This window comes from Equus przewalskii, chromosome 3, assembly GCF_037783145.1.
Source record: "Equus przewalskii isolate Varuska chromosome 3, EquPr2, whole genome shotgun sequence".
NCBI classification, from domain to species: Eukaryota; Metazoa; Chordata; class Mammalia; order Perissodactyla; family Equidae; genus Equus; species Equus przewalskii.
Window position 1 is genome coordinate 23,988,517 of NC_091833.1, and position 26,533 is coordinate 24,015,049.

General features: G+C 59.2%; 1 protein-coding gene across 5 annotated transcripts in view; it reads right to left on the minus strand.

Annotated features, from left to right (window-relative positions):
* Nucleotides 1–26,044, minus strand: part of BCAR1 (BCAR1 scaffold protein, Cas family member) — a 39,979-nt gene extending 13,935 nt beyond the window's left edge. The window contains exons 1-3 of one of the 5 annotated variants that reach the window (XM_070613892.1): nt 25,841–26,044; nt 23,788–23,901; nt 2,018–2,629 (exon numbers count right to left, since the gene is read on the minus strand). In XM_070613892.1, coding sequence (XP_070469993.1) covers nt 2,018–2,554 — 537 coding nt within the window. In that variant the 5' untranslated portion in view covers nt 2,555–2,629; nt 23,788–23,901; nt 25,841–26,044. Of the gene's footprint in view, nt 1–2,017; nt 2,630–12,395; nt 12,715–12,886; nt 13,105–23,787; nt 23,902–25,840 lie in introns of those variants that run through there. The other 4 variants (XM_070613891.1, XM_070613890.1, XM_070613893.1 and 1 more) reach the window with 4 other exon arrangements.
* Nucleotides 26,045–26,533: the final 489 nt, after the last annotated feature.

Here is a 26,533-nt window from a genome sequence, read left to right on the forward strand (position 1 = left end):
GCCCAGTCTGGGCTATCCCAGTCCAGAATGACAGGCTTCTGCCACCGGCCTGTCTCTGCCAGGCAGCTGAAGGAGCAGGTAGGGCAGGAAGCAGGCACCAGTGACCCAGGGTCCCCTGGTGGTCAGCATCCATGGAGCCCCACTCTCAGCCTGCCAATGACCTCCAGCCAGGTTTCCTGGGTGCCAAGCTCCACCCTGTGGGTAGGGACAGGACAACACGGCCTGCTGATCCACTGCCCAGCTGGCATGGACAAGCCAACCCTAGACCGGCTCTGAGGACAGGCTCAGTGCCATGGGGTAAACGCCCACTTGGCTGCTGTCTCTCCAGATAAAGGCGGTTCTGGATTAGACATGGCACAAACACGAGGAGGGGCCTGAGTCCCAGGAAGCTGATCCCAGCAGAGCCAGGCCACTTCTCCTAACAGCCAGCTGCTGTGCCCACCACCTGCTCTCCCACTAGGGCCTCTGGGGCACACCACCCACCATGGTCTCCATCTGAGGAGGGGTGAGTCGGGAAGCTGGGGCTGGGTGCCCTGCGGCATGGGCTGAGTTGTTCTGCGTCCTCCTGAGTGAGCTATAACGGGGAAGCAGCCATGGAGGAGGCAGAGCTGAGTATGACAGCTCTGTTCTCAAAGCCCACGGGACACCTCCTCTGCTTCCAGGCCTCAGGAAACGCCACTCCCTAACTCTTGAGGGGACTTGGCATGGGAAGACACAGGCCAAAGGGAAGAAAAGTTTGCTTCTGATCGAGCCCAAAGCTGAAGGTGAGGGTGAGGGTCTGGCCTCCTTCTTCAGTCCCGCCTCCTCCTCACAGGCAGATGGACTAGGCACGTAGGGGCCCACAGCAGGCCGGTGTGGAGGTGAGGGTGCTGGGATCAGAGCCGTGTCCCCCGGCCCAGCATCCCATCAGCAAAAGTCCACAGGGACTGGAACCAGAGTCTCTCTCAGGGTGACCCTATTATGGCAATCCCACAGGCAGTGTCCTCCCCACATTCCAGAAGTCACAAACAGGTCACCCTGCAGGCACCCGCTGGCACACTAACATGCCCCAGAAGAGGAGACGGGCTGGACACCTGCGGAGCAGGGCTGGTCAGAAGATGTGCTCCACCCTCGTCCAAGGGGCTGACACACACACCCAGGGGAGGCCCTGGGCACGAGGTGGATGGCCTCTCCCCTGTCCCTCCCTCCTCTCCCTGCTGGCCAGGATGCAGCCATGCTGGCTGGAGCTCACACAGCCGCCACCCTGGACCATGAGACACGAGCCCCACATCAAGGATGGCAGAGCAACAAGACGGAAGGAACCGTGGCCCGACAGTCTGCCATCAGTCCTGTACTCCTCACTTCCAGATCACGGTGTGTGAGAAAGAAACGTCTCTATCGTCAATCCACTTTTGGGTTTCTGACCACCCTCGCCTAGCTGCTACACTGCGCCCCATACTTGACTTTTCCCCTCACAACCCTCTTTTTCCTGGGCTCCCCGCCCCAGTCTGGACCCCTCAATGCTCCCCAAACCCTCCTCTCTGTGGGCAGAATGACTTTACTAGGACACCGATTTGGGCAGGTTACTCCTATGCAAAACCTTCCCCCTTCAGGAAGGCAGCTGGTCCTTCAGGGGGCACCAGGCCCTGGGAGTCTGTCCCCAACCTGCTGCTCTGGCTCATCGGCCAAGCCTCACCTGCCCACTTGGAATGCAGACACTTTTCCATACCTCCAGGTCTTAGACAAGCTGCATCCTCTGCCTCACAGTGACACCTCCCACTCCTGAAGGCCACCTCATCATCCAAGGCCAGCTCGGAGGTTGCACTGCTGGGCTACCCCAGCCTGTTCACACCCATCTTCACCAGAAGGATGAACACATTCCCCAAATGTTCACTTCCTCCCGGTGACACCAGACCAAACATGCAGGCGCTGCTGGAGCCCCGGAGACCCCAAACGTGCTTATCTGGGCCCTGCTGCGACCAGAAACTGGGGCCCGGGCGAGCAGGGGCACTGCCCAGCTGTGCCAGTGTGGCCTTACCTTTGCTGGTGGCTTCGCCCCCTCCCAGCTGCGTGCGTCCAGGGAAGGGGGGACCTGGTAGATGTCATGCCCTATCCCAGCAGAAGGCGGCACCTGGTAAATGTCCTGGGCGGGACTGCCAGGCCCTGGTGGCACCTGGTAAAGGTCGGGAGCTGGGCTGGGAAATGGGTGATGTGGCATCTGCTTTGAGAACGTGGACGTCTGCTTGGCCGGAGGAGACTGGAACTGTGGGCTGGGCCCAGGGGCTTGGTAGAGGCCTTGCTGAGTCTTGCTGGGGGTGGGCACCAGGTAGACGCTGTCGGGCTGGGGCTGGTATGCAGCAGGCAGCATAGGCGTGTACTGGGTAGCCGGGGTGTGCAGGCCAGGCTGGGGCAGGGCTGAGGTGGCAGGTGGGCCGGGGCCGGGCCCTGCCGGCTTCTTGTCATGCATGCCCACGAGGATCTTGAGGCGGTTCCCAGGCACAATGCCTTGGCGCCCATGCAGTGAGCAGAGCCACCAGCCGTCCAGGCCCTGAGTGTCCCGCTCTAGCACCGTCATGATGTCGCCCTTGCGGAAGGAGAGCTCATCGGGGGACTCGGCCACGTTGTCATACAGGGCTTTGGCCAGCACATTCTGGGGAGAGAGGACACAGGTGGGCATGAAGGCAGGAGGGTGTGCACTGAGTGTGCACTTGGTGGGCCACTGAGCTCCCACCCCTCCAGGACTGTTGAGGCTTCTGGCCTTGGCACTGAGAAAGGAACTAGGCAGGGTTTGGCAAGATCCTGGCGCCTCCTCCCCCACTGCCCCCCACAGAAAGGTCCTGTTGATTTTGTGTTTTTTTTTCAAATAAGCCCAGAGAACACCTCAAAATCCTCTTGACTGCTGCCACCACCTACAATCCAGGGATGGCACTCAAGATACCCTTAAAAACCACCCCCAAAGTCACACTACAACCCAGACCAACACTGGGGCGAGTAGCAATAATGACAGTAATGGCCACCACATTCTGGGAAGAAAACAGGATGCACACCCTCCCTGCTCCAACTCATCAGTCCTCCTGCCCTGCCAGTGCAATCAGCCAAGAGGAAAACACGAGAAAGAAGGGGGGAGGGAACACACAGAGACAAACGGTCATCATCTGCAGACCATATGATCATCTATGTAAAAACCCAATAAACTAGAAGAATCAATAACTGATGAGAAATGTCACGGAAAAGACGTCGCACAATAACAACAAAGGCTACACGCTCTCCAGGAATTAATCAAGCAAAGGCTGCACGAGACCTCAGAGGAAAAAATGCTTACGCTCAGACAAAGGGCTCAAGGGAAAACCCGAATAAAGGGGAAAACATACCAAGTTCATGGTGGGATGACGAAGCACTGTAAAAAGCCCATGTGCCCAAGCTTACTTAATAAATTACAATTACAATAAAAATGCCAGTAGGATTTTTTTTTTTTGATATATCAGACCAAAGAAAAAGAATCCTTCTAGAATTAAATGGGGGACTAGAGGTCCATGAACAAGCAGGTCAATTCTGAAAATGGTAGGCAAAGGAGCACTGGCCGTGAGGACATGCCACACTCTAAATCAGTGAGCAGCACTGGGACCTGCGGCCGGGACAGGGCTCAGAAGAGGCCCTGCTCTACGGGAACTCGGTACCACATGGCGAGGGGAAGGGTAAGACTGCATCAAAGGTGACAGCAGGCAAATTCAGTCACTGGAAGAAGAAAAACCAATTTGGACACTTGTCTCACATTTAAAACCAACGAGCAACGAAAGACCTAAATGTGAAAGGTACAACTCTAGAGCTAATAAAAGAAAAAACAGCAGGAGAATATCTTTGTGACCTTGATGTGGGAAAAAATTATAAAACAAAACCCCAAAAACAAAGACCCCAAAAATACAAAATATAAAGTAACAACAACAAAAACAAATAGATGGATTCAACCTCATCGAAATGAACAGTTTCTGTTGGATAGTGGACAACACAAAGCTGACAGGGTGACAGGTCACCAAATGACAAGAGAGTGATTTATCTAGAATCTGGAGATGCTCCTACAAACCAGCAAGGATGAGACAAGAACACCAAGGGAAAACCAACAAAACTTGGAGTGAGTTCTCTGAAAGGGAAAACACAATGGCCAAGATCTCCACAAAGGATGCTCAGGGTTCCAGCCAGCAAACCAGGACACGCACATCGGTGACTCTGCTCTGTGCTCCAGTAGGTGTCCAGGTATCTGGTGAGGAATGTCAGGCATGCCCTCCTGACTGAGAAGAACAAACAGGAGATCTACAGCCCAAAAGCCTTTACGTAAATGTTACAAACGTCTATAAAACAAGTCTACGTATTTTTCACAGACACTTATCCAAGGACAGATTCCAGACACATTACATTAGCATGGGCGCTTCTGGAAGAAGGAAGGGAATGAGACAGGCAGCAGGAATGAATGGGGAAAATGAGAAAAGTGCTCTCATACAGACCGAGGACCGCCAAAGAACAGCACCCCTAGCCCACCTTTACTCCTGTGATGCTCACAGCTACCCCAGAAGTGGGCACCGCCATGAGGCTCCCTTAGTCAGCAAACCCTCCTGGAGCAGGGACATGTGCTCCATGGGGCCCTGGCACGGAGAGGCCCTGCAGCCAAGCAGCTCTGGGGAACTTGAGGGAGGCTGTGGGACCAGAGGCGGGAGGACCACAGCACGGGCAGACATTGAGCTGGCAGGCCTAGCATGCCACTGGGATAGAGAACCCGGGCAGGGAGGCCTCTTCCTTTTCAGTCTTTGGCCACTGCTGCCACTGCCCCCCGCCTTATGCAGGTGCCAGGCTCCGGTTGGGCCCAGAGATATCACAGAGGGTTCCCAGCTGGAGGGTCAAGGTCAGTTCCAGGAAAGGGCAGAAGCAAAGGGGTGCCTGGGTGAGAGGCGGCCAGGGCTGCCTTGGCCTCCTAGGGCAGCAGGAGGCCCTGGCTACCCAGAGAGCTCAGTGGGCTCAGCAGAGGCCCAGGCCTCACACATGAGAGAAGCCAGGCCTGTGGAGAGGACAGTGCCAGGCCATCTAGGCTCTGGCCCCACCAGCCAGGCCTCAGCTCTGGTTGCCCTCCTCTTAGTCTCCTGCAGTCTGAGGACACAGAGCCTGGTCTAGACCCCTGATTTGGAAATGGGACCTGGGTTCTGGCTACCCACTTGCTGTGTGACCTACCCCGCCTGGGCCTGAGTCTCATTCTGTCCCCTAGACTCCATCTCCAAGGGGTCAAGCAGGAGCTGGAATTCTAGGTGGAAAAGAAAGGCCACATCCCCCTTGGGCAGAAATAGCAAGTGGGAGCTGGGGCCCTACTCGAGAAAAGAGTAGGGGTGAGGCCTCAAGTCCAGGAGGGTCTACCCCCTCCCTCCACACCAGTATCTGCTGCCAGAAAGTGCCCCTCTGGGCTCCATCTCCCCCGCCTGCTGTACGGAGGATTAGGGAAGAGGACCGAACATCACCAAAGAGGACGGTGGCCCAGAAAGGAGGCCCAGGCAGGCAGCAGGTGCTCCAGGCCCCACGACTGCACTCTCAGGCCTGCAGAGAACCAGCAGGGAGCCCATTTCTCCAAAGCAGCTCAGAGCCTCCGGCCCCAGAAAGGGCCAGAGGCCAGGGCAAGGCCCAGGGCAGAAGGCAGTCCAGGCAGATTCAGCCCAGCACCAAGGCGAGCAGCAGGACAAAGTCCTTCAGAACTGCAGTTGCTGCAACGCTGTCCACACCATGATCACAACAGAGTTGTCAACGCACTGAAGCGTAAGTTATGTCTCAATAAAGCATCAAACTTAAAAAATGAGAGAGGGTAAGAAGGAGTGTTAATGTCTGAGATGAAGGGGGATGCTTCTCTTCCTGTTTTTCAGAATTTTTCAATTTGTATTTAATGAGCATTTCTTGACTTTGGGGTTGAAAAATACACATCCTGAAAAAGAAAACAGTGGACTACCTCCCAGGCTCCAAGCCAGGATGGGACAGAGGAGGCTGAAGCAGGTCGAGGCCAGAGCCCCGGGAGGAGCAGGCAGGGGTGGGGGCTGCCCTGCAGCCCACCGGAGCCCACGGGCCATCCTCAAGCTGCCTGCAAGAAAAGCATTTCCCAAATATGGTCTGCTGCCTGCCTCAGGGAATCACATCCCACCCTCCCCCAGTGACCCCAGAACACAGAGCCACCCGCTGGGTCCCCTAGCCCCTACCCTAGTGACCACAGGAAGTGCCAGCAGAGTGAGTCACAGGAAAATTCCCCTCAGGCCCAGTCAGAGGGGGCGGGTGCAGACAGAGGGGACTGCCCCTCTGGAGGCCCCTCACCTCTTAGGAGGAGGGCAGCCCAGGGAAGGCTGGCAGAGGGGCCTCACCCAGGCCCCAGAGGGCAGGGCTGGGCATTCAGGAGGGCTAGGGGGCTGCAGAGCTTGGCTGAGGGCAAGGCAGGCCGTGGAGGGGGAGGCTCCACCTGAACCCAGGACAGCTACTGGGGCCTCCTGTGCCCAGGTGGCCAGCCCCCACCCCCTCGGCATGAGCTCACTGAGCAGTCAAGGCCAACTACGGCTACAACTGTATAGTCTGGGGTGGCACGGGGCCAGGCTGGCAAGCACCTCTTGGGCTGGGCACACGGTCCCAGGCGCCTGGCACCAGGAGCTCCTCTGCGTCAGCTGGTGCCCCCGCCCAGAGCCCCAGAGGCAGCCTCTCCACAGCCCAGCCCTTGAGTCCTGGGTACTGCTGGAGCCAGAGCGCTCCAGCAGGCTGAGTACCCGCCCCTTTGGGCCTCGAAGCCTCCCCAGCTGCTCCTCCTTCCTTCTCTCTCGAGTCACTCCACAGCAGCTAAGACCAGATCTCGGCCTGGCTCTCCCCCTGGGCAAGTCCTTTAGCCTCTTTGAGCACCCAGATGCCCTGTGCTAAGACGACAATCCTGGTTTCATAGGATGGTTCTTTTGTTTAAAAAAAGATTTGCCTAGCTCTTGCTCTCTGCCAGGTGCTGGGCTAGGCTCTACGAGATGGTGTAGGCCCAGCTAGACCAGGCCCCTGCCTGCATGGGGCTTACATTCCAGCAGGTCAGACAGACACCAAACAACTTGCTAGGGTGGGGGAAAAAGCGGGGTGCCAAAAATAACGTGAGACAGGGCCACTGCATAGAGGGTGGTCAGGGATGGCCTCTTCAAGGAGGAGACACTTCAGTTGACTCATGAAGAATGAAAACCAGGCAACCATGAAACCAGCCAGGGAAGAGCATGCAGGTAGAGGACCAGGCATGAGCCAAGCTGCTAGAGCAGGCAGAGGCCAGGGGAGACAGGGCTGTGCCCTCCGCGGCAGGCAGGTGGGGGCCAGTCACACTGCAGGATGCCATGGGATGATGCACAGAGAGCTCAGTTAAGGTTATCCAAATGGTGACATCTCATGGTAGGAGAAGCCCAGCTAGGGCAAAGCCCATACCACTGAGACGTCCTGCTCTGGACATGCTCCCCCAGGACCCAGTGTCTTGCCCCCAACTTGGAAGAGGGGCCAACCCCCGCTAACGCCTGGCTTTCAAGCCTCTCTCACTGCTGGGCCAATTAGGTGCTTGCCCCCAAGCGTGCAAGGGGACAGCACTGTGACCTCTCAGAGGGCACAGTACCAGGGCACCATCACAGTCCAGGCAGACACTGCCAGCCATCTATGTCCGAGGCACCACAGAGACTGCTGCCTGACTTCCTCAGTCTCTGGCCACCTCATTCCTGCCTCTAGGAAACCTCTCGCTGTCCTCCTTCAGGACATGACTCTGGTGTCACCCCTCCAGGAAGGCTCCTGTGCCCCTCCTAGGGCACCCGCTCTCGACTGCCCCTACCTCCAAGTGCTGACCTACATGTCTTGTTATTGCCCACTTCATGCCCCCCAACCCCGGGCGCCCAGGATGGGAGGGGCCTGTCTCCTTCAGCATGGAATCCCCAGGCATACACACAGCAGGCCCGGCCCAGAATGGGCACTGAGCACGTGGCTGCTGAAGAGGCAGGCTCAGGCAGAAGCTCTCCTTGTGTCCTGCCCTTCTTGGGAGCAGCATAGCCACACCTGTGGAAGCCAGGAAGGCCTTCTGGGGCTTGCTCACGCCAGAGGGAAGGGGCAGAGGAGACGCCCCCCCCCCCTAGCCTGATGCCAACACTCCCCAGACAGTGGCCAGCCAGCCAGGCCAGCTAAGAACAACACCCTGGTTGTTGCACATAGGAGCCAACAGGGTTGCCCCACAGGCCCTGCCTGCCACTGAGAATGGCCCTCATTGTGTCCCGGGGTCCTCTGGGCGACAGAGCACAACAGCCAGGCGGGCCCTCGGACATGGAGCAGCTGGGTCTTGGCCGCCAATGGGCGTGCGTCTGGGAGAACTGCAGCCCTCTGATGGGTATTTGGGTCTTACCCTTGGCTCTGCCAGCTCTGGGTATCCCCAAACCCCGACTCTGGGGGAGGGTGCTACCTGGTGGCTGGGAGTGGTGAAGGGAGAGATGCGACTGATAGGGTCACACAGTAACAACACTGAGGAAGAGCACTGACCGTGTCAGAGGCAGGGGTTGGTCACCTACTTCAATCGTCTCTTTTAACCTTATGGGACACTATGATTATCTCCATCCTATACATGGGGAACCTGAGGGCGCAGGACAGTTACTTGACTTGCCAGGGTCACAGTCAGAAAGCAGCAGAGGCAGATCTGGAAGGCTCCTGGGGTAATGCTTAGGTTCACGGAAGCCAGGAATAGAAACTTCACAGGCCTTTTCCATCCCTTCTTGTCCCCTACCCCAACACACACCCACACCCCAGCCCCAAGCACAGAGCGTCACACACAGCAGTCATTCGAGAAACACTAGTTCCCTTCATCCCAGAGTCATCTCAAACGCAGGCCAAGTTTATTTCTGGGGTATTCTGTTTGCTTGTCCCAAGGAGCCCCCGGTGGTCAATGGATACAGGCCCAATGTGCATGTGCCCGACTAGCAGTCTGTGCCCACAACCCCTGCTCACTTGTGCCCTGGGAATCCCCCTGGAGGGGCAGCAGCTGCAGGCCCACGGGCCAGGGTACTGACCAGCCCCTCGCCCTGCCTCACAGGCTCTGATGGGGCCCTGAGGGCAACAGCTATGCCCTGCCCATACATCCCCATGCCTTCATCCTGGGCAGAACTCCAGGACTAGTCAGCCTTAGCATCACTGTCCCCTAATACTACCAGGTACAACTGAGTGGCCAGGGTCTGGGCTCAAGGCCTCAGTGCATGGCTGGCAGGGAGCAAGAATATGGCTGAGGCCACATTCTAGAGCCATCCCAGGAGTGTCTGAGGCTCAGAGAACAGAGCAGGTGCCCCATGCCTGACACTCAACAGGCAGAAGACAGGTCTGTAGAATGAAGGACTAAAAACCCACTGGTGGTGGGGGCTGGCCCCGTGGCCGAGTGGTTAAGTTCACGCGCTCCGCTGCAGGCGGCCCAGTGTTTCGTTGGTTCAAATCCTGGGCGCGGACATGGCACTGCTCATTAAACCACGCCGAGGCAGCATCCCACATGCCACAACTAGAAGGACACACAACAAAGAATATACAACTATGTACTGGGGGGCTTTGGGGAGAAAAAGGAAAAAATAAAATCTTAAAAAAAAAAAAAAAAACCCACTGGTGGGAGGCCACTGCCAGTAGCTCCCTCAGACAAGCACAAGCCACAGCCTGGCCTTGGCTGCAGCAGCAATAGCAGATGCCTCTGTGTCCAGGGTCAGCTCTGGGCCAGAAGCAGGCCCCTGTCCCAACCCCTGCCTGGGCGTCCCAAGCACTGTCCCCGTGAGTCTGGGCAGAGGAGAAGAGGTGGCATAGGGAGGACCCTCCTGCTGCAGGACATGGCATCTGCAGCCCCCAAGACACCACAGATGGTGGGAACAGGCAGGCCTGGGGTCAGAGTACCAATGAGCCTGTGTGAGCAGCGTGAGGGCCGAACCCTCCACTCTCCAGCCCATTCCAGCTGCTGGCAGCTTGGGAATGGTCCTCAACCCCCTGAGAACCCTCACCACTACCCCCCAGCCCAGGGAATTGACCCAGGCTGGGAAACTGACCCAAGGTGGCAGATCCCAGACCTGTGTGCCTGACCACCCATCACTCTCCTTTTCTGTCCCTGGGGCCCTGCAGGGAAGACTCACAAGATTCTTGAGTGGACTGGCTTGTTCACTCTCAGGATTTGGTCTCTTGGCAGAGGGCTCAGCATGAGGCTGACCTTTACTTCAGGGACAGCACCAGGCCCAGCATAGGGGTAACCCCCGCCTCCAGCCCCAGAATTGTCATGATGGAGGAGGAGAGGCAGAAGACAGCCCAGGTGGGACAGGGATTTCACTCCTTACAAGGCCATGGTTTCTCCACCTTGACATCTAAAGCCCCCTAGAGCTCTGCCACTCTCCAGTCCTGAGTAACTTTTAGCAGCCCTAAAGCAGCACCATCTCTGAGCACGAATGGAGGGGAACACAATGGCACAAAAAGTAGGGTTCTCTAGATCAAATAAAAGTACCAAACCCCTGATTTCTGGGATGGGCAATGGAGATGGGGGCCTGAAACAGGGCCCTGCCCCTTCACCCTCTGAGCTCCTCCTGCCCCAGCCCAGAACTTGGCTCCACTCCTCAGAGGTGGGAGGGAGTTAGGGCAGGAAAACAGAGGAGGGGCCAGGGCCTTTCCCCAGTGCTAGAGGGCCAGAAGAGGGGGCTGACAGAGGGCCCAGCCCCACCCCCTTGGAGTGAGACCCCACTGCAGCCCCTTATTTGGGGGCCCTAAGAATCTGGAGGAGGAGGAGCTTGCCCAGTGTCTTTGCTGGAGAATGATCCCTATCATTCCCACCCTACATCCTACCCTCCAAGTCTGCCTCCAGCACTGCCCCTCGCCCCTCTGGGCAGCCTTCCAGGGAGCGCACCTCGCCTGCAGCTGGTTCTGACTGCCCCAACCGGCTGTGGGCTCCTGGGGGTGGGGCAGGGAGTTCTCTAGGCTCAAGAAAAAAGAGTGGTGGGACCTTCTAAAATAACAGTGGATGCCAGGAGGGGGCACAAAGGCACAGCCCTGGAGCCAGAGGGACCCCACCAAGTTGGCAGCCCCAGTGGAGCATGACAGCACCCTGAGGACCAGAGCGCCCCCAATCCCGGTGGAGGGGGGTACATGGGGGCAGAGCAAGAGATTAAGTTCTGGATCCAGTTCTGTGAGGACAAGTACCCGTCCCTCTCTGTGCCACAATCTCCTCATGTGTACCATCCGTATGACTGGTGGGGAGAGTGGTTGTCTCAAGTGCCTTTCCAGCTCAAACAGGATGCCCTACTGGCACTGCCCTTACCTCAATCCCTTGCCCAGGCCTGGAGAGATGGTGCCAGCCCACAGTGCTCACTCTACTCAGCACAGTCATGGCCAGAAGCTCCAGTTCTCCTCCCAGAGCTGAGAGTCACTGTCTTGGCAAAACCTGGGGCTACCCTGCCCTTCTCCACTCAGCTCCCACTGGGCTCCTTCCTTGCCCAAGGCAAGCGGTAGTGGGTGCTAATGTCACCAAAGCATGCCAGCAGCTCCTCCCAGACCTCTCTTACCTGCAGGTTCCACCTGCACCTGAGTCCCGCTCCTGGTCCTCCCAGCACCCAGCACACACCTGCTCTTCTAGGCCTGTCAGCCCTGCCATCTCTCGACCCCACGGTCAGCTCCCCATCCGGGAAAGGAAATGAGCACGGGAGGGCGTGTCTCCCAGCCCAGGGGGATGAGGAAGATCTCCGCGCCCGCAAGGCTCAAATCTGCAAGGAAGCAAGGAAGCCACAGCAAACTCGGAGAGTGCCTCCCAGCCTAAACCCTTCCTCATGGTAGGGGTGCAGGAAAGGAAACTCCGGGTTCTCAAGACGGGGCCGCTGTCCTCAGTCTGGGATCCGAAACCCCAACATCTCCTCAGGCTCCAACCCGCCCACGCTCCCCAACCACTCCCAGCCCTCAGCAAATCTCAGCTTCTCCGGCTCCCTCCAACGCCGCCTGGGGCTCTGCCTCGCGCAGCAGCAGCAATGTGGAGCAGGGAGCCCGGGCTGCGGACACTCGAGCGGCAGCCTCGCCCCTACCCCGGCTCCGCGCGCGAGCCGGAGGCTGGGACCCCGGAGGCGCTGTGCGGTCCTCGACTCCCGCCGCCAGAAGAATCCGGCTCCTGCCGCCGTTTTTGCAACCGGGGAAGGTAAAGGCCGAGAAGCGCCTGCCGCCGGTCCTGGAATCCAGCGCGGGAGGGCGGGGGGTGAATCATTAACCGGCCGGGGACTGGCGCTCCCGCCGCGCTGACATCTCCACGGACGCCACACGCTTGCTAGCCCAGCCCTCAACACCTAGCCTGGGGGCGGGGTAGCCCCCACTCCAAAACACACAGATGGAGCGACGGACGGACCACCACCCCGCTTCCTGGAAGTTCAGACCTCCTGGAAGTTCACCGTCCAGGGACCGCGGACCCCTCCTCGTAGCCGAGGGAACTGAGACTAGGGGGCAGGGCTCGCAGGCCCAAGGTCACCCAGCAGACGGCAGCCAGCAGGAGGAGAGCGGGCCTCCCGCCAGCAACTTTCCCGGATCCAGGAACTTTCCTGCCGGCCAGCGGCCCCTGAGTCCGGCCCTTCCAACCCAGCCCGGGGCGCGCAGGCTCTGGAATCCTCCGCAGTCCTCGCCTCCGGACGCCCGGGCCAGGGCGGGAGGCGGGTTCCAGGACCTCGGACCCCGGCCCGGTCGCGCCCCCGCGGAGGCGCCAGCGGCCAGCGGTTCCCAGGACCCGCAGGTCCGGCAGGAAATGCCACTCGCTTAACTCTTTCCCGCCTGGGCCCGACGCGGGGGCGAGTAGGGCGGCCGCCTCGAAGCCGGTTCGCGGACCCCGCCCCGGCCGCCGCGAGCCGACCCGGGCGGCGCCTGTCACACTCACCAGGTAGTTCATCGTGTCGGGCCGGCCGGGGACCCCGGCTCCCCGCAGGGGCGCACACCCAGCTGCCCGCGCCGAGCGCTCTCAGGTCCCCGAGAGTGCCGAAGCTACCCCGGTCCGGGTCCGGTGGCCTCAGCCACCACGCCTGCCACTGCCGCCACCACCGCCACCCGGAGCCGGTCCCCCAGCGCTCCGCCCGCCGCCGCGGTCCGCCCGGCCCAGCCCGGCTCCCGGCATGCCCGGCCGCGCGCCCATTGGCTGCTGCGGCTCCCCATGCAAATGAGCCGCCTGCCCAGGGGCGCGGGCGCTGCGGGCGCGCACAGGCACGGGCACGCGCGGTCCACTGGAACCGCGCGCCCCCCCTCCCCCGGCCCCCGCCCCCGACACTCCCAGCGCCAGGCTCTATGCGCCAGCCTGATGCCAGGCTTCAAGCTTAGTACGCGGGACATCTCCTTTTCTCCAAATGCACGTCCCCGCCCTCCACCATGGGCGAGAATGCTCCCCTCCTCAAAGGCCTAAGCCAACGCCCCCTCTTCTGGGAAGACTGCAGGGATTGCACTCCTCCAGCGCCTCAGAGGGCCCGGCCTCAAGTTGACTTCTGCCTTCCCTGCCCACCAACCCCCAGGTATTCCGCGCGTGAGCAGCCGTGCGACTCAAATGTAAATCTACAGGGAAAGGGCAAGGGGCATGCCCAAGCCAGCAGCAGGCTAATTATAAGGGCCAATGCACCGACTCCGGTGCGGCCTACCACATAAGAGCCCGGGGAAATGGAGGCTCAAGGCAGGGAGGCTGGGGACTCCAGCTGGTCTCCATAACCCAGGGGGTGCAAAGCCAGGGCTCATCCTGTTCAACCAGATATGTGCCCCGTGGCTCCAGGCCACCCAGGTTCACTGAATTGAATCCAGCCTCTCTGAAGCACCCGCTGCGGTCTGGGTTCTGCGCTACGAGCTCTGACCCCAGCCCTCATCCCTCCGTCAGCCCTGTCCAGGCCTAACACCTGTGCCTACTCCCCAACAACTCTGTTTCGGAGACATGGGTGGGAGAGGTGACAGCCAGGAAGGAGGGGGAAGGAAGAACCACCACAGAGAGACTGAGTGGAGAGCACCACAGTTCTCCTGAGTCCCCCCTCCCTAGGTTGCAGGTCAGTGACTGTCACCCCACGCAGCAGTACCAGGGTGTGCCAGAGTCCCTGAGCATGGGTCAGCCTTGCAGGGAAATCCAGGATGGAACCTGCTCCAGAATGGGACAGTTTGGTGCCTTATCTCTGGGATCCTCAGACAGTCAGCATCCTGGGCCACTTGCTGAGTGTGGACACCATGAGGCAGCTTGCAATGCCAGGGAAGCAGTGGGGCAGACCCAGCTTCGCCCAGCAGAGAACCCTCAGGCATGGCCTATAAAACACATACAAGCCCTAGGTGGACCCCTCCACCTGACACACACCTGACACCCAGGGCTCAGCCGACTCAGCCCCTGGCCAGGTGTGCCACCTTGGGCAGGCCCTCTTGCATCTGTAAAACAAAGGGGCTAGGCTAGGGCAGCCCAAGTCTGGCTGGTTATAGGTCCCCTGGAGAGCTTGTTAAAAACCAGATTCCTGGATCCCACCCCTCCAGAAAAACTGGGTATGGGGGCACTGGGACATCTGCATTTCTTCAAAGCATCCTGGGGACCCACTGGACAGAGCTCACAGCACAGGGGTGGGTAAGGAGCAGTGGGATTTGGACACAGTGTGACTCAGAGTCCCCAAGAAGGAATGGGACAACTAGCTGCCACCCTATGCCCTCCCCAAGACTGGCCCCCTTGTCACCCTCAAAACAGCCCACTTCACCACAGGAGCCAGCTCTCAGTGACACACCACCTAGGGCCTCCCCTCCTGCGTGTTCCCAACAGCTGTGCCCGAGTCAGGCAGGAAGCTGTGGGCCTGGCCCTCCTAAACCCTCACCCTGTCCTCAGCCTGGCTGGCACCCCAGGTTCCAAGGGAGAAGATCAAAACCAGCTGGGACATATATGAGTTATCTGACTGTCTGTGCTGGGGGCCTGTCTGTGCTGGGGGCCAGGGGAGTCTTCAGGTTTTCCTTGGGTCTCCCCTCTTGTGGGGAGGGGCGAGGACCAGGCCTCACGGCTAGGCAGTGCCCTGCTGGCAAGGCTCTAGGCAGAAGGTCTCTGCGGGCATGGGCGGGGACACAAAAGGCCTGGCCCTCAGCGGACTGGCCCTGCTGCGTCCTAGCTGGCCTTGGGAGACAGGAGGCGGCTGGCTGGGACCAAGGGAACAGGAGACCCTCCCGTTTCCCGGGCTGGATTAAAGGGCCCTGGGGGCGGTGCTGCTTGTGTGGGCGGGTAGGCGGGGGAGGGGAAACCAGCACAGGAGAAGGCATTTCAAAAATTTGCTCCTTTTCCACTTAAACTCCCTTCCCCCCCAAGCCTGTGCCTCCCAGAATGGCATTTCCGCTTTGTAATCAAGGCCTCAGGATCTGTGCCCCACTGTGCTGGAAGGGGGGGTAGTTGGAGGGGGAGAGGAACGCCACCCGGTGGGGGGGGGGGTGGATGTGGGAGGGGTGCCCACTGGGCAGGCTGAGGGAGCAGCACCCTGTGCTCATTTCATGACCATAGCCATCCTGCAAAACAGGCTTCCTGATTAGCCCCATTTTACAGATGAAGAGGTTGAGAACCAGTTTACAGCCCCTCACCTCATCCCACAGACTCCCAGCCACAGAAGGGACAGAGCAGGCGGCCAGGGAAGGGACAGTGGAGATGCCAGACCACAGTCCACCCAGACTGCCCTGTGCACCTTCAGGACAGGCCAGGAAGGAGTCAAGGGCAGGTGCACCAGGCTTGGAAAGCCAAAGACCCTACTACACCCAGAGACACCAAAGGACAGGCAGTTGAGACCCAAGCACAGGCAAACACAGCTGAGTTCAGAACTGGGGCCCAGAACCTCAGTGTGTGAGTGGGGGTTCAACCCCAAACGGGTGCTGGGGAATGCGCAGATAGGAAGGAGAGGATGAGCCTGGAGAAGGAGTTGCAGGACGGAGCTGCAGGAGCGCTGCCAAGGTGCCAGCACTCTCCCAGACCACAGTCAGTCACCCCCAGGAGCGGCCTGGCAACTCCAGCCAGGCTGAGGATGAGCTCACCGGCTGGAGGGGCATTCACCAACCCCTCCCCTCAGGCCTGGAGGAGCTGTCTGTGCAGGGAACATGGCAGGCCCAGCGCCCGGGAACACTGGTTCTCATGTGTCCGTACAGCGTGCAGTGGGGCGAAGGCTGCTGCTGAGCCCAGACCCTAAGTGGGAAGAAGAGCTTGGGAGCTGGCTCCCACTCTCTGGGCTTTTTGAGCCTAATGCTTCAGGTCAGACCCACTGCACGAAAAAGTATTCTCGCTTCAGGCCCAACAATGTCTACTGCAGCATTTACAACAGCAAAAGTGGGGTGCATAACCCAAATGCCCAGCTATAGGAGACTGGTTAGGCAAACCACAGCCTCTCAAAGAAGCATTGTGCAGCTATTAAGAGGGCACTTTCAAAGACCAAAATCATGCAAGAACGTGTTTATGACAATGTGAAAATAGCGGGCTAAAATGGCTTGCGCAGTGTGCCTGCAAGCAGCCCCTTCCCCCTCCTAAAGCCTTGGCTTTCCCAGCTGCACAAGAGCATGGCTGGATGTGTCAGCTGATGGCCAGCCGGTCTGGGAGCTGGGAGCTGGGAGCGGCAGCAGGAAAGGATTTCCTGAGGCCGGAGGTGAGTGCTGCCAGCCCCAGGGACAGGAAGAAATGATGTATCTGGAGGGCCATGAGGAGTTGACGCCTTCCCCCTGGGCTGGCCACTCACACTGGCAAGCTTAAAACCCAACCCGCCTGCAAGCTGGAGTCAACCCCGCCTGGGCAAGGGTGTGGGGACTGTGTGGATGGCCTGGGGAAGAGGTGAGCCTGGCTGCATCAAGAACCGCTGTCACACACAGGCCAGACACTCCCACACCTGATGTCAGTCAGTTCTCACTGCAGCCATGGGGACCAGGGCAGAACTACCACTACCCAGAGGCTCAGAGAGGGGCATGCCTTGCCCGGATCACACCACCAGGAACTGGCAGAGCTACAACCATAACCTACCCACCCCTCAGCTACTGAGGCGTGTCCCCATGGAAAAGCACTCAGGTGACCCCAGAGTAGAGTGTGTACTCTTAGGGCAGGTCTTGGAGCCGTCAGCCATAAAGAGCTTTCCCATCCTCCCCTGCTCCCTGAAGGTGGAGTGACCAGCGGGGCAGTTCTTTCGTCATTACAGTGGTGACTCTGACTGTGGGGAGGTGGGCGGGCCACACAGCCTGGAGCCAAATCCCTCCCAGTCACCTCCTCCAGGGCAGGGAGGCTCCAGTCCTGAACCTGCCATCCCTTCAACGTCCCCCCAGGAGACCTGGGTGCAAGGGCAGGACCAGGGCCACAGGTGTGGGCACCGAGCCACCAGGTGCAGGGACATAGCCGAGGGATAAGGGAGGGTGTGTGGGCAGAGGGGACCAACTCCCCAGATTCAGGCCTGGATCCCAGCACATCCAGTGCCCCCCACCTTCCCGCAGCCTCCCCTCCTCCCTCTAGCTCTGTCAAGGACCAGAGCAGCACACTCTCCTAATTCTTTTAATGGCTTTTCTAATTTGAAAATTAAAAAGCAGCAGAAGCACCTGCAGGGAGGCGCCTGCTTCAGAGCAGCTCTGTTCACAGCAGGTATGAGGCTGGAGTGGGGGTGAGCCTAGCTGGGCCCTTGGGCCCCAGCACTTCCTAGGGGCTCTTCACCCCACCCCAGGGTGCTGACCCCAGTAGCCTGAGCCCCCCTTTTCTCTTCTGCATCCCCCTCTTCCACCTCCCCATCTCTCTCTGAAAACCACCCCTCTCCCAGCAGGGGACCCCTCTGGGTGCTGGCAGGTAGATGTGGGACTGACAACCAAGCCCTCCCATTTGTGTAATAAGAAGACTGGAGGCTAGGTGCACTTTGCCCTCCCTGCTGGCACTGGGACACCACTCCCTGCATCCTCACCCCAAAGCAGCCTCTCAACACTGCCTGGGGGAGGAATCCGGCTGGCAGAGGAAATGGGTTAAGGGGAAGAAAGGGGCTCAGTCCCAGCTGGGGGAGAGGGAGGAGGGGGAAGGAGGGGCACAGGACATGTTCCTGTCCCCAGAGAGAAAGCATAGCTGCTGGTGGCAGGGCAGCTCAGGCTCACAGCCTGGGCAGGCAGGGACAAGGGTGTGGTCAAGACCCGCCCCAGCCAGCCATCTGTGCTCACCTCTCCCCATGGCAACCAGCCCCAGCATATCAGGGCAGCTGGAGGGGGGCGACTTCACATGCCATCTGCTGCCCCCTCAGGCCTCCTTCCACAGGAGCACAGGTGCCCACACCCACAGAAACCCACAGAGGGGCAGAAGAGTTGCCCAGCCACTCAGCTGGGGTCAGCAGGCCAGGGGGCCAGTGGGGTCACAGAAGGGGACCTTGGGGGCTCTGGGAGCAGTGCAGTGAGAGTACAGGAAGGAGAGAATACAGAAAAGGCAGACCCCACAGTCACTGGGAAAGGGCTGCTTTTTCTGCCTCCTTGGACCACACTGTGGGGCATCCCACAGGAGCCTGTTCCAGCCTACAAAGAAAGGCTCCATTTGCCCCTGGGGACCCAGGCTCAAGTCTTCACCCAGGTTTAACCTACAAGGACAGGAGCAGAGACTGTTAATGATTTCAGCTGGCATGGGACCCTCAGCCCATCACTGTACCTTTCAGAGCCACGTTTGTTAAGCGGGTGGTACATTTCTTAAGCGTAACTGCCAGCAGCAGCCCTGCTCACCCTCACCCCCAGGCTGTGAGACTGTAGGCACATTAAGGCTGCCTGGAAGGGCTGGCCCAGTGGTATAGTGGTTAAGTTCGCCTGCTCTGCTTCAGTGGCCTGGGGTTTGCAGGTTCGTATCCTGGGTGTGGACCTAGCACTGCTCGAGCCATGCTATGGTGGCATCCCACATAAAATAGAGGGAGATTGGCACAGATGTTAGCTCAGGGCCAATCTTCCTCACCACCCCCACAAGAAAAAAAAGGCTGCATGGAGCACCTCCCTGGCACACACCAGCCTCACGTGCCAGGCACTAGGGCACTCCCTTGGGCCTGCACCCCTGCATGAGTGGCCTCCACTCAGCCCTCTCTGCTCTCCCAGCCCCTGCTCAGGTGCCCTGAGCTTCGGAGCCCCTGAATCACAAGAGGAATAAAACCTCCCGAGATTCTGGGGCAAAATCTTTCCATGAATCTCTGGTGTCTCCAGATCCACTAGCCAATGCTGGCCGGCCGTGAGGGCTGGGGAGTGGCTGGCTCTGGGGTCTACCGCTGTACTCATTACAGTGAGTCCTTCGGCCCCTCCCACTGAGCAGCAGCTGGGCGCTGTACTAGGACATTGCTGTGAGAATGTGTCCATGTCCTGGGGAACTCACACTCCAGGGTGTGTGCCGGGGGGAGGCCACAAACAGACAAACATGGGAACATCTGTGGTGACACAGGCTCTGAAGGAGAATAAAGCAGATGGCAGAGTGACGGCGAGGGGCTATTTTATACAAGGTGCCTGGGGGGGTCCTCTCTGAGGAGGTGGCATTTGAGCAGATATGTGAATCTTTTGCTAAGGCTCGTTAGGAAGAAAAAAATAACAGTAACTGCCAACAACCTCAGCGTGAAGAGGGAGGACAGAGGTGTTAGGGACACAGGGGGTGGCTCTCAAGCAACCCCCCACACCCACCTCAGCTTCTTGAGTGATGAGGTGTCTGTGGGGCTGAGGGCTCCCAAAGTTGATGGGGACGCAGCAAGGAGCGTCTGCGAGGTGGGGTGTCTTGGCAGTGGCGGGGGGCGGGGCAAAGAGGGGGAGGCCAGGGATCTGTCTGGAGCCCGGAGGGTGGAGGGATGCAGCCAGCTCCCAGGACAGGCTCCACGCTCTTCTACCTCCTGTTCGCCTAGCAGCCTCTCCCCACCAGGAGCTCTAGAGTGGTCAGGGGTGTGGAGGGAAACACAGGTGACTCAAAACCCTAAGACGCTTCACCTCGTCACCAACCCAGGAAGAGGGAATTCACACCCTAGACAGCTGGGCAGGGCTGTGAACAGGCAGGTGTGTGGTCACACGCTTTCTGAACAAGCATGTAACTTTGGGTGGGGGTCCAGCATTTGGGGGACAGACCACTCTCTGGGCATGCCTCAAGGCACACATGATGGGAGATGAGGTGTTATAAACACTGAAATAGGGTATTACACCACCAATGCCAGCGTTTCAGTACTTAAAAATACACAGCACACAAAAACTAGAGACAGGTACCCATCAGCAGGAGGATGGATAAGCACGTACATTCATATTCATAAATGGAACACGACTCAGCACGGCCACAAAGGGAGAACTATTGATACACGACACGTAGAAGAAAATCTCAAACCCACTGTGCTGAATGAAAGAAGCCAGACCTCCAACAGTACCTACTATATACGCTTCCAGTATGCAAAGGTCAAGAACAGGCGAAACGAAGCCATGACAAGAGAAATCAGAATGTGGGCCACCTTATCGGGGCTGAGGAACCCCTGACTGTAAGGGGCACTGACAAACTTTCTGAGACGATGGACACATTCGTTATCTTGATTTGATTGATGGTTACATGGGGTCTACACTAGTCAAAACTCACCCACCTGTACACCTAACATCTGTCCATTTCACCATCTGTAAAATCCACCTCAATAAAAGTCTCAACTGGAAAAAATAAAGTACAGACAAAAAAAAAAATACATGGCATTAGGAATACCAAAAATAGGTATTGTAATCCTAAACCCACCGTGTCACCCTTTTTGCTTAAAGTTAAACTTGTATGCCTACCTTCCGCACACATTGCACAATTCTGGCTCTTTTGACCATCCTAGCCTATTTGTGTCTTTCACTATAATCTGCTTCCAGTCCTTCTTGGAACTTGGTGGGGTTTAAAGAATAAATTAAAATTAGTGAAAAGCCCCCTCGGCCCCTAATCCCCCTCAGAGAAGGGATTTAACTTGAGAGCTGATACTCGTGACCCTCTCTCCCGCCACAGCGGGCAGCCACTGTCACCTCTACCAAGGTCCCCAACCTGTCCCCAGCTCCTTTTTCTTGAAGAGAGGGAGACAATGGCCCAGCAAACAGCGACTAGAAGGAAGCCAAAGAAACAATGGAGATTGACTAGGATGCAGTCAAAGCAAGCAGCTGTGCTGAAGCCAAGTCAAAGGCTGGGGAGGCGAAGATGCGCACAGAGAGGGAAGGAGACAGCAGGGCAGGTGCAGCTGACCATAGGGAGCCTCATGCCCTGCGGTGGGAAGAGGGGCTCAGCGGGTGCTACCCTCACAGCCTTGTGGCCCACCTGCCTCACGCGCAGGCATGAGTCCCCTCCCTTAAGGTGCCAGGACCCACCTCGGGGGTTCTCTCCTTCTGCTGAGGGCCCTGCCTGTCCTCTGCTGACCAGGCTGCTGCAGACCACACCTGAGGACAGGCCTACACTGCCTCAGTGGCTTCCACTGCCTGAAACTCTGTACCCACTCCTGGGGGCACTCCGAGCAGAGTGTCCACCTGGGCTGGGGCACAGGGGGCCAGCTGGTGGCCCCCCTAGAGGTCACTCTGTTGGTGGGGTGAGGACAAGTACCTGCCCGTCCAAGGCTGAGGGGCACGGGTCCTGCAGGCAGGCCAGGGCAGGGAGGGGCTGGTCATCCTACCAGTCAGGCCTCGGCGGGAGCCACATCAACCATAAAGAAAGGGCCTCTGGAGCAGACTGGGCAGGCCATGGAGAATTACAGGGGCAGGGGGCTAACCACCCCTCCCCAAGCTGCTTGTGCAGGAGCCAGGAGTGGGTCTTGGCCACTGCACCAGCCAGGCAGGGCAGGATAAAGATAACAACCTCGACAACAGTGGCTGCTATGATTTCTTACCTTACTAAGAGATTTCTGTACCCTTGCCAAGTTCTCACAAAACCTCAAGAGCTCAGTACTGTTAACATTCCCCTAATACAGACAAGGAAACAGGCTCAGAGAGGTTTAGTAACTCACCGAGGTAGAGAGGAGCCAGCACCCTGCATTCTAGAGCCCCTGTCCTGGACACACCAAACATGCTTCCCACCCCAATGCAGCCTCTCTGGGAACCCCACTCAGCCCCCAACCAGGCTCCCAGGACATAAGCTGAGACGCCATGCTCTCTGCACAGGGACACAGCCACGGGTCTGCAGGGGCCCCTCAGGACTCCCGGGGCGGCCTCCTCAGCAGGCGGCCAGGGCGAGCTGGGACAACATGGCAGAGAGAGAGGAGCCAAGCGAGCCCAGGTTACCCTGAGGACGCCTGCCATCTGGAGAGGAGCTGCCAGCAACCAAAGACCCCAACAATGAACGCACAGTCACAGAGGGGGCTCCCAGAGGCTTCCCGGGGCAGGGCCCTCTGCCTGACACTCGAGGGTGAGCAGGAGTGACTGGAGGTCACTTCCTGCAGAGGGAGGGCCAGGCAGGGCCAAGGCCTGGTAGGAGGAGGGGATGTGGCAGGAGGGGTGTGCCGGGTGCTTTGGGGACTGAACTGAGGACTTTGGACTTGGACACGGCCTCTTCCCACTGTCCTCTCTTGAGCCCGTTCTACTAGGCCCCAGCTGCCAGCGGTGAGCCCAGGGCAGTGCCTTGCAGCTCCCTGCCCAGCTCTCCTAGCACAGGAGGTTGGCACAGAGCCAGGCACAAGGGGGGCCCTGGGATTGCTGGTGGGTGTTCAATCAGGTGCCACGCCTGGCCCACGGATCTCCATCGACCACTGCTGGGATGGCGCAGGGCTAGACCACCCTGCCACACAGCTCTGGGCAAGCTGCCTGGCCTCTCTGCGCTCCCACTGCCTCATCTCTCAGAGGTGCTGAAGGGGTTACACAAACTCATGCTTGGAAAGCCACAAGCAGAGGGTCAGTCTCTCAGCAGCCTTCGCCTCTGGGGACAGCTCCACAGGCCGCAGCCCCCACAATTAGAGAGGCCACGCAGGATGATGCTCACTTTCTGGCTTTGGATCCTGCCAGACTTCATTCCCACCCTGGCTCCATCTCTCGGTGGCCATGCGACCCTGGCAAGACACAGGTCCTCCCTGAGCCTGTGAGGCCCTGAGCCCAGCGCCTGGCACACAGGACGCACTCCACACACATCCTCCACTCCTTGAAAGGACCTGTCCCTCATTCAATAAAGGAGCAGCAGAGGAGGGGGCTAGAATGACTGTGCCCATTTCACAGACAGGAAACAAGAGGCAGGAACAGGCAGCAAGGAACTTCTCTACAAGCTGGAAGCTGACCTCTCGCCTGACAGTGCCAGGGGCAGCCAGCATCCTGTCACTCCTAAACACTGATCACGCCAATGCCCACCAGGGGTTGGAGGTGGGTGGCACAGCCATTTTCCTTTCAAACACTTCCTGCCTGCCCAGAGGGAAGAGACAGGCCTGGGGCGCCAGATGGTCATGCCCAAGAGGAAGGCAGATGTCAGAGAACAGCCAGGAAGTGCATCTCCAGGTGCTGTGTGAGCACTGCCCTCAGCTCAGGGTAGAGGAAGGAGCACTGAGCAGGGAGTCAGGAGGACCCTGTGTGCCTTCCCCTCTCTGGGCCCCAGACCCCTGATCTCTGGAGGGTCCCCCTGCTCTGACACTCGGGAAGTCAGTCCTGGGTCAACCTAGCCTGTCCCAATGTCTTCTCTCCCCACCATCACCTCCCATTCCATTCTGAAGCATCTTGTAATTTCCATGGGCCAAAGTGCCTGCGTCAGCCCCATCCAGGAAAAGACTGTCCAAATGAATGGGTGTGCTTAAAACCCAAATGCGTCCGTGAGCACCACATGGGCAGTCACCATTCTGGGTTCCAAGAGCAGGCGGCTCGGCCTGGAAGCCTCCAAGGGGCCTCACGACTCACCAGCACATGAAAGCAATTTTCTGAACATTTCACGGCTGCTCCAGAAATGAACTTCTCCTCCCAGCCCCGCAAGCTCACACGCTGCCCAAGGTCTCAGGGGAGAGTTAGGGTGATCTGAAAGCCCAACCACATAGGGGACAGAGGGTGAGAACCCCGCTGATCCTGTGCAGAATCCCCGGGGGCTGTGGCTGCAGGAGAGAGGGTGGGAAGTGACTTGGAGCTGGCAATGGTGTGGACAGACTGAGCAGACCTCAGCTGCAGGTCTCCACAGCAGTGCCTGTCTGTCCAAGTCACACCCAGTCCCTGGTACGCCTGCCATTCCTCTCTTGTTACAGATGGGGCTACTGAGGCGCAGAGCCCAGGAAGGCTGCCCAAAGTCCTGTAAGCCAAGGGGTCTGGGTGCCATCTCAGACTCCATGTCCAGATCTCTGCTGTGACTGGGGACAACCAAGCCAAATCAACAGCTGACCTCCCCAACTGAGGTCTGTCCAGGCTCTGATGTGACCTGAGTCACATTCCCTGTTCCCTACTGCCCTGGAGACACAGGACCTCAAGCAGGCCCAGGTGGTCCACCGCATACCTCCGGTCAGTGCCCACAGGGTCAGGGCAGGTCCCTGGGCCAAAAAAGATCCAGAGTTTTACAGGAAAGCAGAGCAGGAGAGAAAAAGGGCTTGACGGGCATTTTCTGTTTTCTTTCTTTCTTTCTAAAGATGAGACAATTATGCTCTGAACCAGAACAGATGGGGGGGCGGGGGTCACATCGGCACAGCCTGGAAGCCCTAATTTCTTCATCTGTAACTCGGCATTACCGCTTCTGGAGGCGGGCAGGAGCGGGGATCTTTAATTCCGTAATAACAATGCTTTGCACTTACACAGCATCTCTCCTCCAGTAATCTCCCCACACTCTATGGTGGTTAATTAAGAGGCCACTTGCCCTGCCAGGAAGCCCCAACTGTCTGCTTCAATGTAAGGACCGGATTCCCCAGGTGAGGAGCAGTCCCAGAAGCAAGACCAGGCAGACAGGCTTCTGGCCCATTGCCCCTTCCTGTCAGAGGGAAAAGCCCCTAACTCAGCAGAGAAACAATGGCTGGAGACCACAGCTTTCCAGCCTGCAGAGGGCACTCCTTCCAAGCAGGATGCAGGGTGCCAGCCCCCACCTCAGTCTGTCCATCTGTAAAGCGGGTTGGGGCCTGCACCTGAGGCCTCCTGACAGCAGGTAGCCAGGATCACTTGCCACCCTCAGATGGTGGGGCCCAGATGCCTCCAGATTGTGGTCTAAGTGTGGAGCCAGGCCTGGGGGCTGCCCAAGCCTGCCTGCTGGGCCAGGCAGAGGGGGTGTCAGGCAAGAGAAGGCCCCTGGCTAGGAGGGAGGGAGGTGCCAGGGCCCTGCACCCTGGGCATCCAGCGGCCGAGGAAAACTTCTCGGGAAAGTGAGTGCATCAGCTGTTCTGGGGGACAGGCACAGATCCCCACTTGGCCAAGCTGTCCTGGGGTAGGGGTGTCTGGGGAGAGGTACAGACTGGCCCAGGGCCAGCTATCTTGGTGGGATCCTTGGAGTACAGGAGGACAGCTACCTCACGTAAGGTTTCCTGGGTGACAGCACCCACCTCCCTCCCTCACCCAGCCTAGCCGTCCTGGAGAGGGGGTTTCAGGGAGCAGCACAGACCCCTCCCCACCAGGCCTGGCCATCCTGGTGGGAGAGAGGGTCCTGAGGGACAGCACTGACTCCTGCCTGGGCCAGCTGTCCCAAGGGTTTCCCGAGGGCCAACAAAGACCTTGCCAAGTCAGCCTTCCTGGGGGGCTCCCCGAGAGAACAGCACGGACCACAGCCCGACCCGGCTCTCTAGGGCGAGGATGAAAAGAAAGGCAGGGGCAGAGAGGCCGGCTTGGGGGAGACGCCCCCATCGGCCCCCATCCCCGGCCCGAGATGGCCCAGGTGGGGCGCCTCCCAGCCCGGGAGCCCCTGGGGCATTAGGCCTGCAGCGGGCGGCACGAGGTCGCAGGCCCGGCCGGGGCAGCAGACCCCGGGTCCCGGCCGGCGGTCGATACTCACCGGCACGGACATCTTGGCCGCCGCTCCCAGTGCCCTGGCGGGCAGCGGCGCCAGCAGGCTGGGGGCTCCGGTCTGCCGCACAGCTCAGAGCCCCCGGCGCGGGGTCCAGCGCTCTCGGGGGGGTCCCCGCCGGCTGCTGCGCGCTCCCGCTGGCCGGACAGTCCGGCGGCTCCAGCCCGCGCGGCGCATGCGCCGCCCCGCACCGCCCCTCCCCCTCCTGTCTCCTCCGCCGGGGGGCCGCGTTAAAGGCGAGGACCCTGGACCCCGGCATTTTTCTGTCGGCCCAACGCGGCGAGGCGGCGAGGTGGCTCGGTCTCCACCCGTTACCCATCCTTCAAGGGCCACCTCGAGTCGCACCATCTCCTGTTCGCCCACCCGGTTCTGGAGACCAGAACCTCCACCCCCGACTTTGTCCAGCCCAGGGTGCTGGGCGCCTGCCATGTGGTCCTTGCCGGGCTCCCAGCCTCTCTTCTGAAGGCGATTGCAGGTCAGTCAAGCAGGGCTCCTAGGAACCCTTCCCACTGCCCCCGCTGAAAAGCCAGAGACCCCAGGTACCCCACACGCGGCCCTGCCCAGGGCTCCTCTGCCTACTCTGCGCTCCCCACTGCCCCTCCCCCAGGGACGGGGAGCTCCCGATTCCCCCGGAACAGCCTGGCTCGTTGTCAGGTCACCCTGACAGAGCTGGGCTGGCTT